General features: G+C 38.1%; 1 protein-coding gene across 10 annotated transcripts in view; it reads left to right on the top strand.

Annotated features, from left to right (window-relative positions):
• GRM7 (glutamate metabotropic receptor 7) overlaps positions 1-12,491 on the top strand; it is an 820,225-nt gene that overhangs the window by 541,824 nt on the left and 265,910 nt on the right. For all 10 annotated transcript variants that reach the window (XR_016021304.1, XR_012489707.2, XR_012489705.2 and 7 more), the window contains exon 6: positions 5,603-5,803. Coding sequence is in view for 5 of the 10 variants with exons in the window: in XM_074313055.2 (XP_074169156.1) it covers positions 5,603-5,803 (201 nt within the window). In the remaining 5 variants the exon portion in view is untranslated. The remainder of the gene's footprint in view (positions 1-5,602; positions 5,804-12,491) is intronic.

The following is a 12,491-nucleotide window of genomic DNA, read 5'->3' as shown; positions in this document are numbered from 1 at the left end:
TTCCCCATTGAAATGGGATTGTTTATATAAATAATTTCAAATCGGTATTTTCTTGCATTTTCTGTCTTTCCCCCTAATAATTGCCTTATGCATATTCACTAAGGCATATATTCTGAGAAAGTGGTGTATGAAAATGGGCAAATTAAGCAGGTCTCTCAAAGAGAAAACCTCACCAGCAGACTGAATACTAGAAATTCTGGTAGTGAAAGAGTTTGTGGGTTACTCTTGTGTAGTGCAGCTCCCAATGTATAAATAAAAAGTTAGAAGAGTGTGCATTTTTAAGGTAAATACTGTACTCTTTGGGTAAAAATAACAATGGAGCAGAAAATCAGGAGACTTCAAAAGGGAAGCTTCTTTGCATGCTGGAGAAGTGAAAGATAATGCTTCAGAGTTCACCTCATTTTATTTAACCTCAGACTCTTTCCTGGGAAACAGGATGAAAAGGATGACTTGTATACAAGGAAGGAATATAACATCTCAGTTCATCAGAAAGATTAAAAGAATGAGCCCTTAATTAAGAATTAAAATGCTTTTTTTTTTCTACTTCAATCTATATTACAAATATTTCCTAAAACTGCATTTCACTTTTTTTTCTTTTTTCTTTTGGTCGGGGGAAGAGTGTGCTTAATGCTAGTCCCTTAGGATGTTGTAAAGTCGTATAGTGTTCAAATAAACTTGGAAAATATTTGGCTAACTCATAGCTCAATTGTTTTTTCATATCCCTATCACATTTTTGTCCTGCTGTTATCTGTATGCTATGTACTTTTCTCAGGACCACAAACTAGAGTAACTGCAGGGTGTGTGTGTGTGTGTGTGTGTGTATAATGCCTTTGATATACAACAGTGTCCATCTCTTCTTAAGATTAAACTTTTTCCGGAGTTCCCTACTAGACACTTTTCTTCCATCACATTGGCTAGAATTGTGTCCCATGCCTCTTCCTAAATGAGCCCTTTAGAGGAAATTTCACTGGCTTAGACAAATCAAGATGGACTCAGTGAGGCTCAAGAGAGGTCTAGAACCTGTCACTCCTGCAGGCAGCTACCAACGTCTGAAGAAAACCAGATTTCTGTTAAGGGAGGAAAAGTGGGGTGGTAAATGAGTAACCAGAGACTCTGAAGTGTCAGACAGTTGTGTCTGCCACAGTAGAGAAAATAAAGATAAACTTTGTGGGTTTTTTTGTGTTTTTTTTAATGAACTTGCCACTTCTGATTTTCTTGATATAAGGCTACTATTTTTCAGGTCCTGGTAGCCCCAAAGATAAATGTATTATTTAGGTCTTCTCAGAGCCTTTAGTATACTAACATACCTGGTTACTATCCAAGAGAGGGAAAAATCCTGCAATATTTCACAAATTATAAAATATTTCATTATTTAAAATATTGCAATTATTTTCCAAGACAGTCTTGCTGAGATAAATGTCTTTGTGAATGCAGTTTAGAAACGCTTGTTTGAGTTACTAGTCTGAACCCGTTTCATAGCATATATTAGAATGGTCATAATGCCTCAGGATTGCCTTTTGTGAGTACTATAAAAACTAAGAGAAATTTGTAAAGTAGCAGGTTATAAAATGAATATTAGAAAATGAATTGCCTTATAAAATAAGTACAGTAAAACTTTAATGTAAGAATCTAGATGGGTTCACTATAAATTTCTTTCAGCCTTGCACTATACTTAAAATTGTTCATCATAGTTTTAAAATAATAAAACAACCACAACAAAACAAGGAATAGCTTTTGTGTATACAACCAAAACCCAGTTGGAAGATGCATAGCAAAAAATATCATATTTGTAATAGCAAAACTAAATGACATGCCTCAGCTAATTTTCCAAGAAACACTAAATCTGTTGGGACGGTTTTTCCTGCAGCCCCCCCCCCCAAGAGCTCCATCTCCCCCTTATTGGAGCTATCTCCGGCAAGCTCCCCATAAGAGCTCTGTCCCCCTCCTCCTCCCAAACCTTATCGGAGATGACTCCCGCAGGCACCATAGTTAGAGGCTTCCCTGTCAAAACAAAGTTGAGGGATCACAACTGTTAGGGATGGATCTCCCTGGCTCCCCGGCCAGATTTCCCCCCAACCCGGAGGCCTGATCCTATAAAATAAAGCCCCTGACCCCAATCAGTGCTCAGTTCTTTGGGAACAATCCCACTGGGCCCACTAGTGTAATAAAGCTGTGTTCTCCTTGCCCTCTGGGAGCTGCTTGGGTTTCTCGGTCCTCGCCGCTTTTCTGCAACAAATCCTGTGTCAGAAAAATTTTTAAATGCTATTAAAGGAAGCAACACTAGCCTTGAACAAATAGAAAAACACAGATAGGAAGACTCACTGTCATAAAGATTTCTGTTCTAGCTAAGGTCACTGTCAACACAACATAAACCCAATACATGTACCATTTATTTTCTCGAGCTAGAAAAATGTTTAATAAAATTAGCTTACATAAACAAAAATTACATAAACAAAAATTTTGAAAAAGAAAAGAACAATTATGGTAGAAAAAGGGCTAACTCTACTAGTTACTAAAATATGTCATAAAGTTTTTATAAGTGAAACTCCAGTTTTGGTACATGAGTAGACACACCAATCAATTAAATAGATTTTTAAAATCCAGAAATAGTCCTAATTACATATGAAAATTTAGTATATAATAAAGGAAGCACTTCAAATCAGTGAGAGAAGATAAATGTTTATATGTTATGATAACTGAATCGTTATATGAAAAAATAAATTTTTAATTGATTCCTCATACTGCACACTGCTAGAAAACATGGATGGGATCTTCTGTACTCTGAGAGTGGGCGCGTTTTTTCCAACCATAATTGAAAATTCAGAAGCAATAAGAAAAATACACTGATTTTTTTTTTTTTTTTTTTTTAGAAAAACATGTTTTTTAACTTAATGTAATTTTATTTGGAAAATAAATACCTAAATAAAGTAAAACAAATAAAATAACAAACTAGGAAAAATACTTGCAACTTAACCTCAAAGAGTTAATATGTTTAACTAATAGAAAGCTTTTAAAAATAGAGAAAAAAAAATGACCAACAAATTTTTATAACAATTGGCTCAATTATAAACTGTTTGCATAAAAAGAAATACAATGGCTTTTAACCATATGCAAAGATATTCACCCTCCCCTAAAATAAGCAAAATGCAAATAACAATACACTGGTAGCATTTTTCACACATCTGATTGAAGAAAATCCAAGTTTGACATTGTACTCAGGTAGTGAGGCTCTGGGGAAATGAACACTTTCATTCTTTGCTGGTAAGAAAGCAAAATGGTGCAAACCCATTAAAGGGGAATTTGCTAATAGTTAGCGAAAATGCGTGAGTTTCCAGCCTAACAAAGCAAACCCATTTCTCAGAATCTATCGCCAAAATACTCAGACAATAACTTACCAGCACATATTTGTACAGGGCTGTTCATTACAGTCTTTAGACTGATAGATGTGATTGTTATTCTGAAAATGTCACTTGCATATCATGGAATAAGGTGAATGAAAACAATCGTAAAGGAGTCATTAGGAACCAGGGTTTTGCTCATGAAAGGAAGGAGGTAGAAGTGTGCGAGTGTTGAGGGTAGAAAAAACCCTATAGTCCTGAATTTGAATGGGAAATAGCAGTATGAATTCATGATGAATTTTATCTTAAAGAAAAATCCCACTCTCCACTTGCTGAAAGGAAGGCCTAGGGCAAGTGATAATCAGTGAGTGGAAGGTGGATTGGTATTTTAATGAGATACATATAAAACAAAGAAGTGTCTGCTGTGTGAGATAGTAAGGTGTGCTCTGAAGAGGAAAAATACAAACTCAAGTAAATTTGGAAAATTCTTTAATTTTTTTCTCGGAGATTATACTTCTTGTTATATTAAATGCTCTGGAAAAGCCTCTCAGTAAAGAAATCTAAAAATATCTCAGTGGCTATAAGGAACCCTTGTTTTTTGCAGGGGAAGGGATTTGGGCTGTAGAATTCCTGTTTCTTCACTACACAAATGTGCCATAGAAAACAATTTGGGAAGTATTGCTGTGAAAGTGAAATGCCGTCTGTGGATAATTATTTGTCATAGAGGGACATGAGGTCTAAAGAGAGTTCCTGGAACTACAGGAATGCATAATTTAATACAAATATTGTTCAGAATCTGCTAGACATTAAATATTATGTTCAGTGTTGGGAATGTAAGAAACAATATAAGAAAAAAGGGAAAGAAAAAGTCTATGACGCCAACTGTTAGAGCATTAAAACAGAGTGCTATTGTTAATTCTATGATAGAGTTGAAATGTTTTATAAACATCTTTAATTGTGATTGAAGGGCTAAGTGTAGGCTATGATTGGATTGTGTCATGAAAAGAAAATTAAATTATGGGCAAAAGCAAGAGAGAAGGGCATTTCTGGCAAAGTAGAGAGTTTGCTAAGATAGTTTAACATTAGTTTATTACATATTCAGAAAAAGGTAGCCATACCCATCTGGAACAAAAACAACAACAACAGCAACAACAAAAATGTCGGGAAATGGTGGGGTGGGGCCCATGGAATGAAACGGATGTGAGCTTTGGGCCTGATGAGCTTGAGCTGTCATTGCTCTAACTGTAAATGACCATGGAAAGATGATTTAATCTCTATAAGGCTCAGCTTTCCCATCAGGATAATGAAGATAAATAGTATTTAGTTCACAAAGTGAGGATGAAAAAAAAATGTATGCAAAGCTTTCAACACAGTGGGGGGCACTTAATCAATGTCAGCTCTTATGGTTCCTAGGCAGATAGGGGCAATGTGATGAACAGCCTCAGTCGTCAGGGGAAAGGGTTTGGATTTTGTTTTGTGGGCCATGGAGAACCGCTGAAGGATCCGGACAGAGCATGGAGATGAGGTGATTTGCTCTGTAGTAGGAAAGATGAAGACACAGGAATGAAGAGATGAAAGGAGATATGTAGCATCACGTCCTGACAGGAGATGAGATGTGCATAAATGGGGCATTGGTAGTATGACAAAAACAGCTCAGTGTTTCAGAGGTAGAGTTGATAGAACGTGGCTATTCATTAGGTATAGGCACCTGAGAGTGGGGAGAGCAAGACAGGAAAGAATGAAAGATGTCACCAGTTATTCTAGCCTCAGTATCTGAGTCGCCAGTATCACCAGGAACTGAGACAGGCAACACAGGAGGTGGAGTAGGTGTACAGAAGGTAAGGAGTTCTGTGTGGAGTTTCTGCTGTCTTCTATCATTTTCCTTTTGGCCTCTCACCTTTCTACAGTAAGTGACCTTTGAAGATCTGAATGTGGCAGCCCAGATTGTAATCCCAGCACTCCCTCCATTCTAGGCGACCGCTATGCTTTGAATAGTGTGTTGGCTTATGACAAAGGTGTCATTGTGATCCTTGGAGTTCTGCTTCTAATGTTTGTCCACTACTAGTTGGAAAGGTGAGTGTGATGGGCTCCAAAGCCCGATACCAAACACTACCTGACATGACATTCACATGTGGACGTGTGGCGGCTTGCACGATTGCAGTCCTCAAAGCGTTGTTTGCTTTAGTCACAGGTGAAAGTAAATGCAAATTTAGACATTCTACTCAACCCTGATCTTTGTGTGTGTTTCTTCTTTTAATGTGCAGGACAGGAGAGAATAGGGAAAGATTCCAACTATGAGCAGGAGGGGAAAGTTCAGTTCGTGATCGACGCTGTCTACGCTATGGCTCACGCCCTGCATCACATGAACAAGGACCTCTGTGCTGACTACCGGGGGGTCTGTCCAGAGATGGAGCAAGCTGGGGGCAGGAAGTTGCTGAAGTACATCCGCAATGTTAATTTCAATGGTGAGTCTTCTCTGCACATCTGTGCTTTGAGGAACCCTGTGTTGGCATTCTGTTTCATAAGTTACGTATCGGATGATTATTTGCTCTTGGGTATGTGTCAAAACCTGGCTGATTAGATCATTTCAAATGATTGGATTAATATATAAGTGAGTAGTGAGTGAATGAATGAATGAATGAATGAATGAATGAATGAATATTTCGGGGTTATGGTTTGTCCTTCTTTTCTTAGATAGAAATATTTTTGTATAAAGTCAAATTCTTCCTCAGTGAATGTAAGTTCAGATCTGTGAATAAAAAATATAAATCTATTAGTTATTGTACGCTATCTATGTAGTTATCTTTGTCTTCAGTCTTATAGTATTTAGTTAAATGTCTTCCAAAATTACTTACATTCATTTTTTTTTCTCCCTCACCGTCTTCAGTGTGGTTGTTTTCAATTTGTTACTGTCTATATTGAATTTTGTGTTATACCATGTAGTGGTTAATTTTATGAGTCACCTTGACTGGACAAAGGATGCTCAGAGAGCTGGTAAATGGTATTTCTGGGTGTGTCTGTGCAGGTGTTTCTGGAAGAGATTAGCATTTGATTTGGTGAACTGAATAAAGCAAAGGGTTTCTCCCACTGTGGGTGGGCACCATTCAATCTCTTGGGGGCCTGAATAGAGCCAAAAGGCAGAAGAAGGGTGAATTCCCTCTCCCTCTGCTTGAGCTGAGATATCCATCTTTTCTCCTGCCCTCAGAATCTCAAACACAGGTGGGGACTTAAGATATCCTGGGAAAATTACAACATCACCCCCAAGTTCTTATTGCCAAAAATACATAACCTCAATCTAATCATAAGAAAACACAAGACAAATTCAAACTGAAGGACACTACACAATGACTAGCTAGTACATACTCTTCCAAAGTATCCACGTCATGAGAAAGAGATGGAGGAATCAGTCTAGACTGGAGGAGACTGAGGAGACATTACTATCAATTGCAGTGTGGGGACACTAGTTGATCCTATACCAGAAAAAGGATGTTAGTGAGACAATGGAGAAATTTTAATAAAATTTGCAGATGAGTTTTAAATAGTATTATATCAATATTAATTTCCTGGCTTAGATAATTGTATTATTGTTAAAGAAAACCGTCTTGCTTTTCTGCTTATAAATAACAACCCATTTAAACCCACAACATTATATAACTCTTCCAGGACAAATCTAGTATTTGGATGAAGAGGAACCACTCCCAATTTGGGGATCAAAAATTTTCTAGATCAAACGGAGACAAAAATGACTATGTTTGAAACCAGAGATATAGTTTAACTACAAATGATCTTTTTGTAGTTTTTTCCTCATCTTACAAAATCTCCTAAAATAGATAATGAATTTTCCCAGAAACAAGCACATATATATTTCATTATCAAACACATGTGCTGGGGTCAGTTTCTGGATATGCATGACCATTCTTACATGTGACAAAAACATCGGTTCGAGAATATTCTTGGTAACTCTTTTCTCATTCATCTTCAGGATAATGCTTGTAGACTTATTTTGTCAAAATGGTCTTTTCATTGATGTGTCACAGTTGCTGAGCTTCTGACTATACCCAGGATGTATGTTTATCAAATGACTACTGTCCACCAGAAATTGTGCTAAGAACCTGTGTTGGCTTATTTAGTATCCAAAACACCAACATGGTTTAGACACTATTATTTTTCCTTCTTTTAAAGATAGGGAAAGTGATTCACAGAGAATTAAGAATCATGGCATCCAAAGCCATGCTCGCTTCAGCAGCACATATACTAAAAATGATACCCAAAGCCACACATCTAGGCAGTGATGCTGCTACACTTGGTACCTCGGGCACCTAACTCCACGGTCTGTTCTATTTAAGTGTCTGGGAGGAATGATCTTAGACAGGAGTCTCTGTGGGAGTTCACAGGCAGTGCCAGATGTTTCTCTCATCACTGTAGTCGTGCTCTGTGGTCAACATAATCTCCTTTTCTCTGAGGATATTTTTCCTGCCTCATGGGCAGCCAGGAGACTTCTGGCACCTAAGGAGGGCACTGTGACAGTCATTGGTGGTGGGGCTCAACTGTTTTCTAAATCCGTGCTAGATTTAATTAGTGGGTTCTCTGTCATGTTTTAAGTGAGCAACTATTAGAGTGAAAAGAAACTTGACATTTTTCACTCATTCAATTTTATGATTTTTATATGAAAAAATCAAATACTAGAAAGGAGAAGATATTTGTCCTAGACTTCACAGCCGGCAAATGATAGAGACAGATCTAGAAACCAAGTTTTTAATTAGTCCATTGTGAAAAAATTTAGCCTTTTGTTAGCATGTTTTAAGAGGATTTGGGATTTTATTTTGTCTCAATAAACTTAATTGTTCTCTTCTGTTACTTTAGTACAATATTTTCTGTTCCCCTAGGAGTTTTGCCCCAGACCCATAGAGTACAATTTAATAACTCTGACCTTCACATTTACCAAAGCATCAATTTAGGAAATGATAATAGAATGCCCTGAAAGTATTGCTACCGCTTCACCAAGTACTTAACCTCCTCTTATGCACCAAGAGAAAAAATGGCTGATTTTGTCTTCACTTCTAGCTATTTTAATTTATCCCAAATTAATGCAATGGCCTGAGCTTAATTTGATTTTGCCATTTCTATGTTAGTTCATCTAACCAGCTGTCAATGCTTGTAGATGTAAATTTAACAAATTTGTTGTCTTGGATACAAAATCTTAGAAAATTGCCATGTAATGAAGTCTTTAATCTACGGTGTGTCTGTACTTAGATTTATAAGTTTCCAGAAGACTGGGTTGGGGTGTATTTTGTAAATATGGCACCTATCATGTGCTCTTTGTGAAACATGAACTTAATCTTCCTTCAAGAGGTGAAATCTACGTCCCCTCTCCTTGAATCTAGTGAGCCTGTGACTAATGTGGAAGTAACACTATGTGACTTCTAAGACATGTAATTTAATAGGACATCTGCCTCATTCTCTTGGGACATCTGTATTGCAAACACAGATAACCATGTTGAGAGGAAGCCAAAAAGACAAAAGACAGGCCACATGTGGGTGTTCTGACTGTAACCCCAGCTGAGGTCCCAGCTGACAGCTGGCATCCACCATCAGGCTTGTGGGTTTCAAGCTGCCCCAGCTGACATGAGTGGCCCGGAGAGGTGCTGCCCGGAGCCCTGTCCAAATTGCAAAATACAGGTTGTCAATGGAGCATGAAGGTTTAGCGTGGTTTGTTGAGCAACACTGGATGACTGGAACACAAATCTGTGCAGCATTTTTGGAATCTATGCATGGGTGTTAAAATGAGAAGGGAAAACTTGTAAATGCTCTCATGCAGAGGACTGTTTTGTCATCTGAGCAGTCTAGAGCCTATATCCTTCTCTGTCCAGGAAGAAACAACTTTCATTCAGATACTCTCATATAGTAGAGAAGATTTCACATTTGGGTATATCCTGTCATCCATCCTCTCAGTATCCCATCTTGTCCAGTGGACCTGTATCCCTTACCTTAGTACATCTGCATTCTGGTTGTGACACCTGTAGACATTTCTGCAGGTGATCACTCCTTCTTTGATAACTTCTTTCCTTTCTCTAGACTTCTTTGATTTTTTTTTTTTTAATATAGACTTCATTGAACACAGTCCCTTTTTCTTTTTTAAGAAAATCAGGGACAATGTTAAAAAGGAGTCATGGAAAAAAAAAAGGAAATAATAAGCCAGTTGCTTTATAAAATCCATCAAAAGGTCAAAGCCACACAATATGCTATTACAAGTCATCACTTAGATAAAGTATTCGGCTCTTTTGTCTTAATTTTTTAAAGCATGAACTTTAATGGGAATGGAAAGGGCATGACAAGAGTCATTTCTCCTAACAAAGATTGTAAGTAGGGAGAATGATTAGAGGATACGTCCCATTCTGATGACTATTTAGCTGGTGAGCTTGAGCTGCTTTGCAGCCCCAGGACTCTAATATCCTTCTCTTCTCTCAAAGACTGAAAAGCTGAAGTCATATTACTTAATGACTAGAAGCTGAAGAATTACGGCAAAACTCAACATGAGTCCTAGTACTCAAAATGAAAGAAAAGAGAATATCTGAACATTAATGCCTTCCTGCAAAATGATAGGATTATTTTCTTGCTAATAACATGTAAAATACAGATTTTATTTGTTCTCCTCATATACTTGGAAGGCTCACTGAAAGTCAAAAGCCAATACTAAAAACCTTTTTCTTTCCTTTCCTTTCCTTTCCTTTCCTTTCCTTTCCTTTCCTTTCCTTTCCTTTCCTTTCCTTCCCTTCCCTTCCCTTCCCTTCCCTTCCCTTCCCTTCCCTTCCCTTCCCTTCCCTTCCCTTCCCTTCCCTTCCCTTCCCTTCCCTTCCCTTCCCTTCCCTTCCCTTCCCTTCCCTTCCCTTCCCTTCCCTTTTCTTTTTTATTTATTTTCACTTATTCTCTCTCCCTGTACTGGAAAATCTCATATGAATTCCTATACACAGAGGGCTTCAGAGAGCCCTATTGTGATAAAGCAGGTGCCTTTGTGGGCTACTGGGATAGCATCTGGGTACAACACAGAAGAAACACATTGAAATGGTGCACAGATTCAGCCACTGACTCAAGCTGGTGAGGAAACCAAAGCTCCATTGCTCATGATCAGTGCCCGATCTCAGAATGGGCCCTAGCCTGCTGTTTGAAAAATAAAAAAAATGTTTACATTGATAGAAATGTAAATTAGGTGCCAGTTAGGAGAGATAATTTTGGTGCATCAGAAAAGGCATTAGTCTGGATATCTGAAAGCATGAGTTCTGGTCCTGGGATATAAGCAAATAAAACAATGATAAAAATAAAAAAATAAAAAACATAAAAATCATTAACATCTATTGAGCATTTATTATGTAAAAGCAATGGGACTGAGCACGCATATATGTGTGTGCTTAATAAATACATAATTATATTTAGTCTTTACTGACCTCCGAGAAAGGTATCACTAGTGACAATCAGATGTAGAGGAGATTGAATAATTTAATAAAGGTCATCCACATACTAAATGACAGGCCTGGAATTTAAACCTGTTCTAGGGGATTCCAAAGCCAGTTACTCAACACTATTCTAGTTTAATTAACTGAGTGACTCTCAGGCAAGTGATTTCCCCTCTCTAAATCTAAGTACTATGCGTGTAAAATTAGAAAGTCGATGTTCTCTGTCTTCCAGCTCTGTATCAGTTCCCTGCTGCTACCATAAAAAGTACCATAAATTTAATGTCTTGAACAATACAAATTTATTGTCTTATAGCTCTGTCGTTTGGAAGGAAGTCTGACATAGATCCCACTGGGCTTTTCTTAAAGTGAAGGCAGGATTGTTTCCTTCTGGAGCCTCTGGGGAAGAATTCCTCGCCTTTTCTAGCGTCGGAAGGCCACCAGCCCTCTTTGGCTCATGACCCCTTCCTCACATCACTCCAACCTCTTTTTTTCATTATCTCATCTCCTCCTCCCTGCTTTGACTCCTGCTGCCTCTCACTTATAAGGACCATTATGAGTCTATTTGACCCACCCAGATTATCTGGAAAGATCTCCCCCATCTCATGATCTTTAACTCAATTAATACATATTCTCTTTTGCCATATGTGGTAACATTCACAAGTTGTGGAGATTAGGACACCGAGATATTTGGGGAGCCATTATTCAACTTACCGCAAGCTCTATTTTTCTTTTTTAATACCAGAAGGGTCATAAAATCTTGTTCCTGACCATTGGAGGATGGTGTGGCGTTCTTTAGCTACTCCTGTATTATGCCTATAGTGTTGGACCCCTTTTCCAGTAGGGGTAACTTTTAGCACAGGATTGCAATTTTGTATCCCTCTTGGGACCAATATATTGTCCTCTTGTTGGACCCTTTTTCTAACTTCTTTCTTGTGTTGAGTGATCACTTGTGTGGGGTCACTTCCGCCATCATGCCTGTATCTGTAGGGGTGGCATCTGTTTTTACTGTATTAAGCATACTCGTTCCTTCCAGTTAACCTGCCTTGTTTCTCATTCATCCATATCGTTCTTGTAGATGCCACAATAGCCCAAATTCTGCAGAAGCTAATGACTTTGCTAACCAGATGCAGAGCTCCCTCACAATTAGTCTTAAACTTATCATCAGAATTCGCAACAGAGCTTCATTACCTAAGACTTAACCCTGCCTCTACTTCTCTCCCCAAAATAGCAAAATGAACTTCTGTTCTCAGTGACTCCGGTTCAGTTTGTAAACTATCTGTAAACTTCTCGTAAAAGACAGGAAAAAGAGCATTGTTTTTTTTCTGTTTGTTTGTTTTTTTACAAGGGATGTTAATCCATTATCAACCTAAAGGCAGAATAGCCACACACCCTGAGACATTAATATCTGTCCTGTTTCCAAGGGATCCAAGGGAGAGAAATAATACTCAGTTACCAAATTTTTGGAGATTCCTTTGAAACTGTGCCTGAAACTAACCAAAATGCATGAGTTTCGTTCTCTGTATATGGTTTGCCAATTGATCCATATGGTTAATAGTAAGGGACTTTTCATTCATACCTCACTTTCAAAGGATCTCTCTCTCTTTCTCTGTGTCTCTCTCTTCCTCCCTCCCTCCCTCCCTCCTTCTCTCTCTCTCTCTCTCTCTCTCTCTCTCTCTCTCTCTCTCTCCCTCTCTCTCTCTTC

This window comes from Rhinolophus sinicus, chromosome 5 (genome assembly GCF_057876585.1).
Source record: "Rhinolophus sinicus isolate RSI-liver-muscle chromosome 5, RSI-T2T, whole genome shotgun sequence".
Taxonomy (NCBI): Eukaryota; Metazoa; Chordata; class Mammalia; order Chiroptera; family Rhinolophidae; genus Rhinolophus; species Rhinolophus sinicus.
This window is presented reverse-complemented; position numbering and strand designations above follow the sequence as displayed.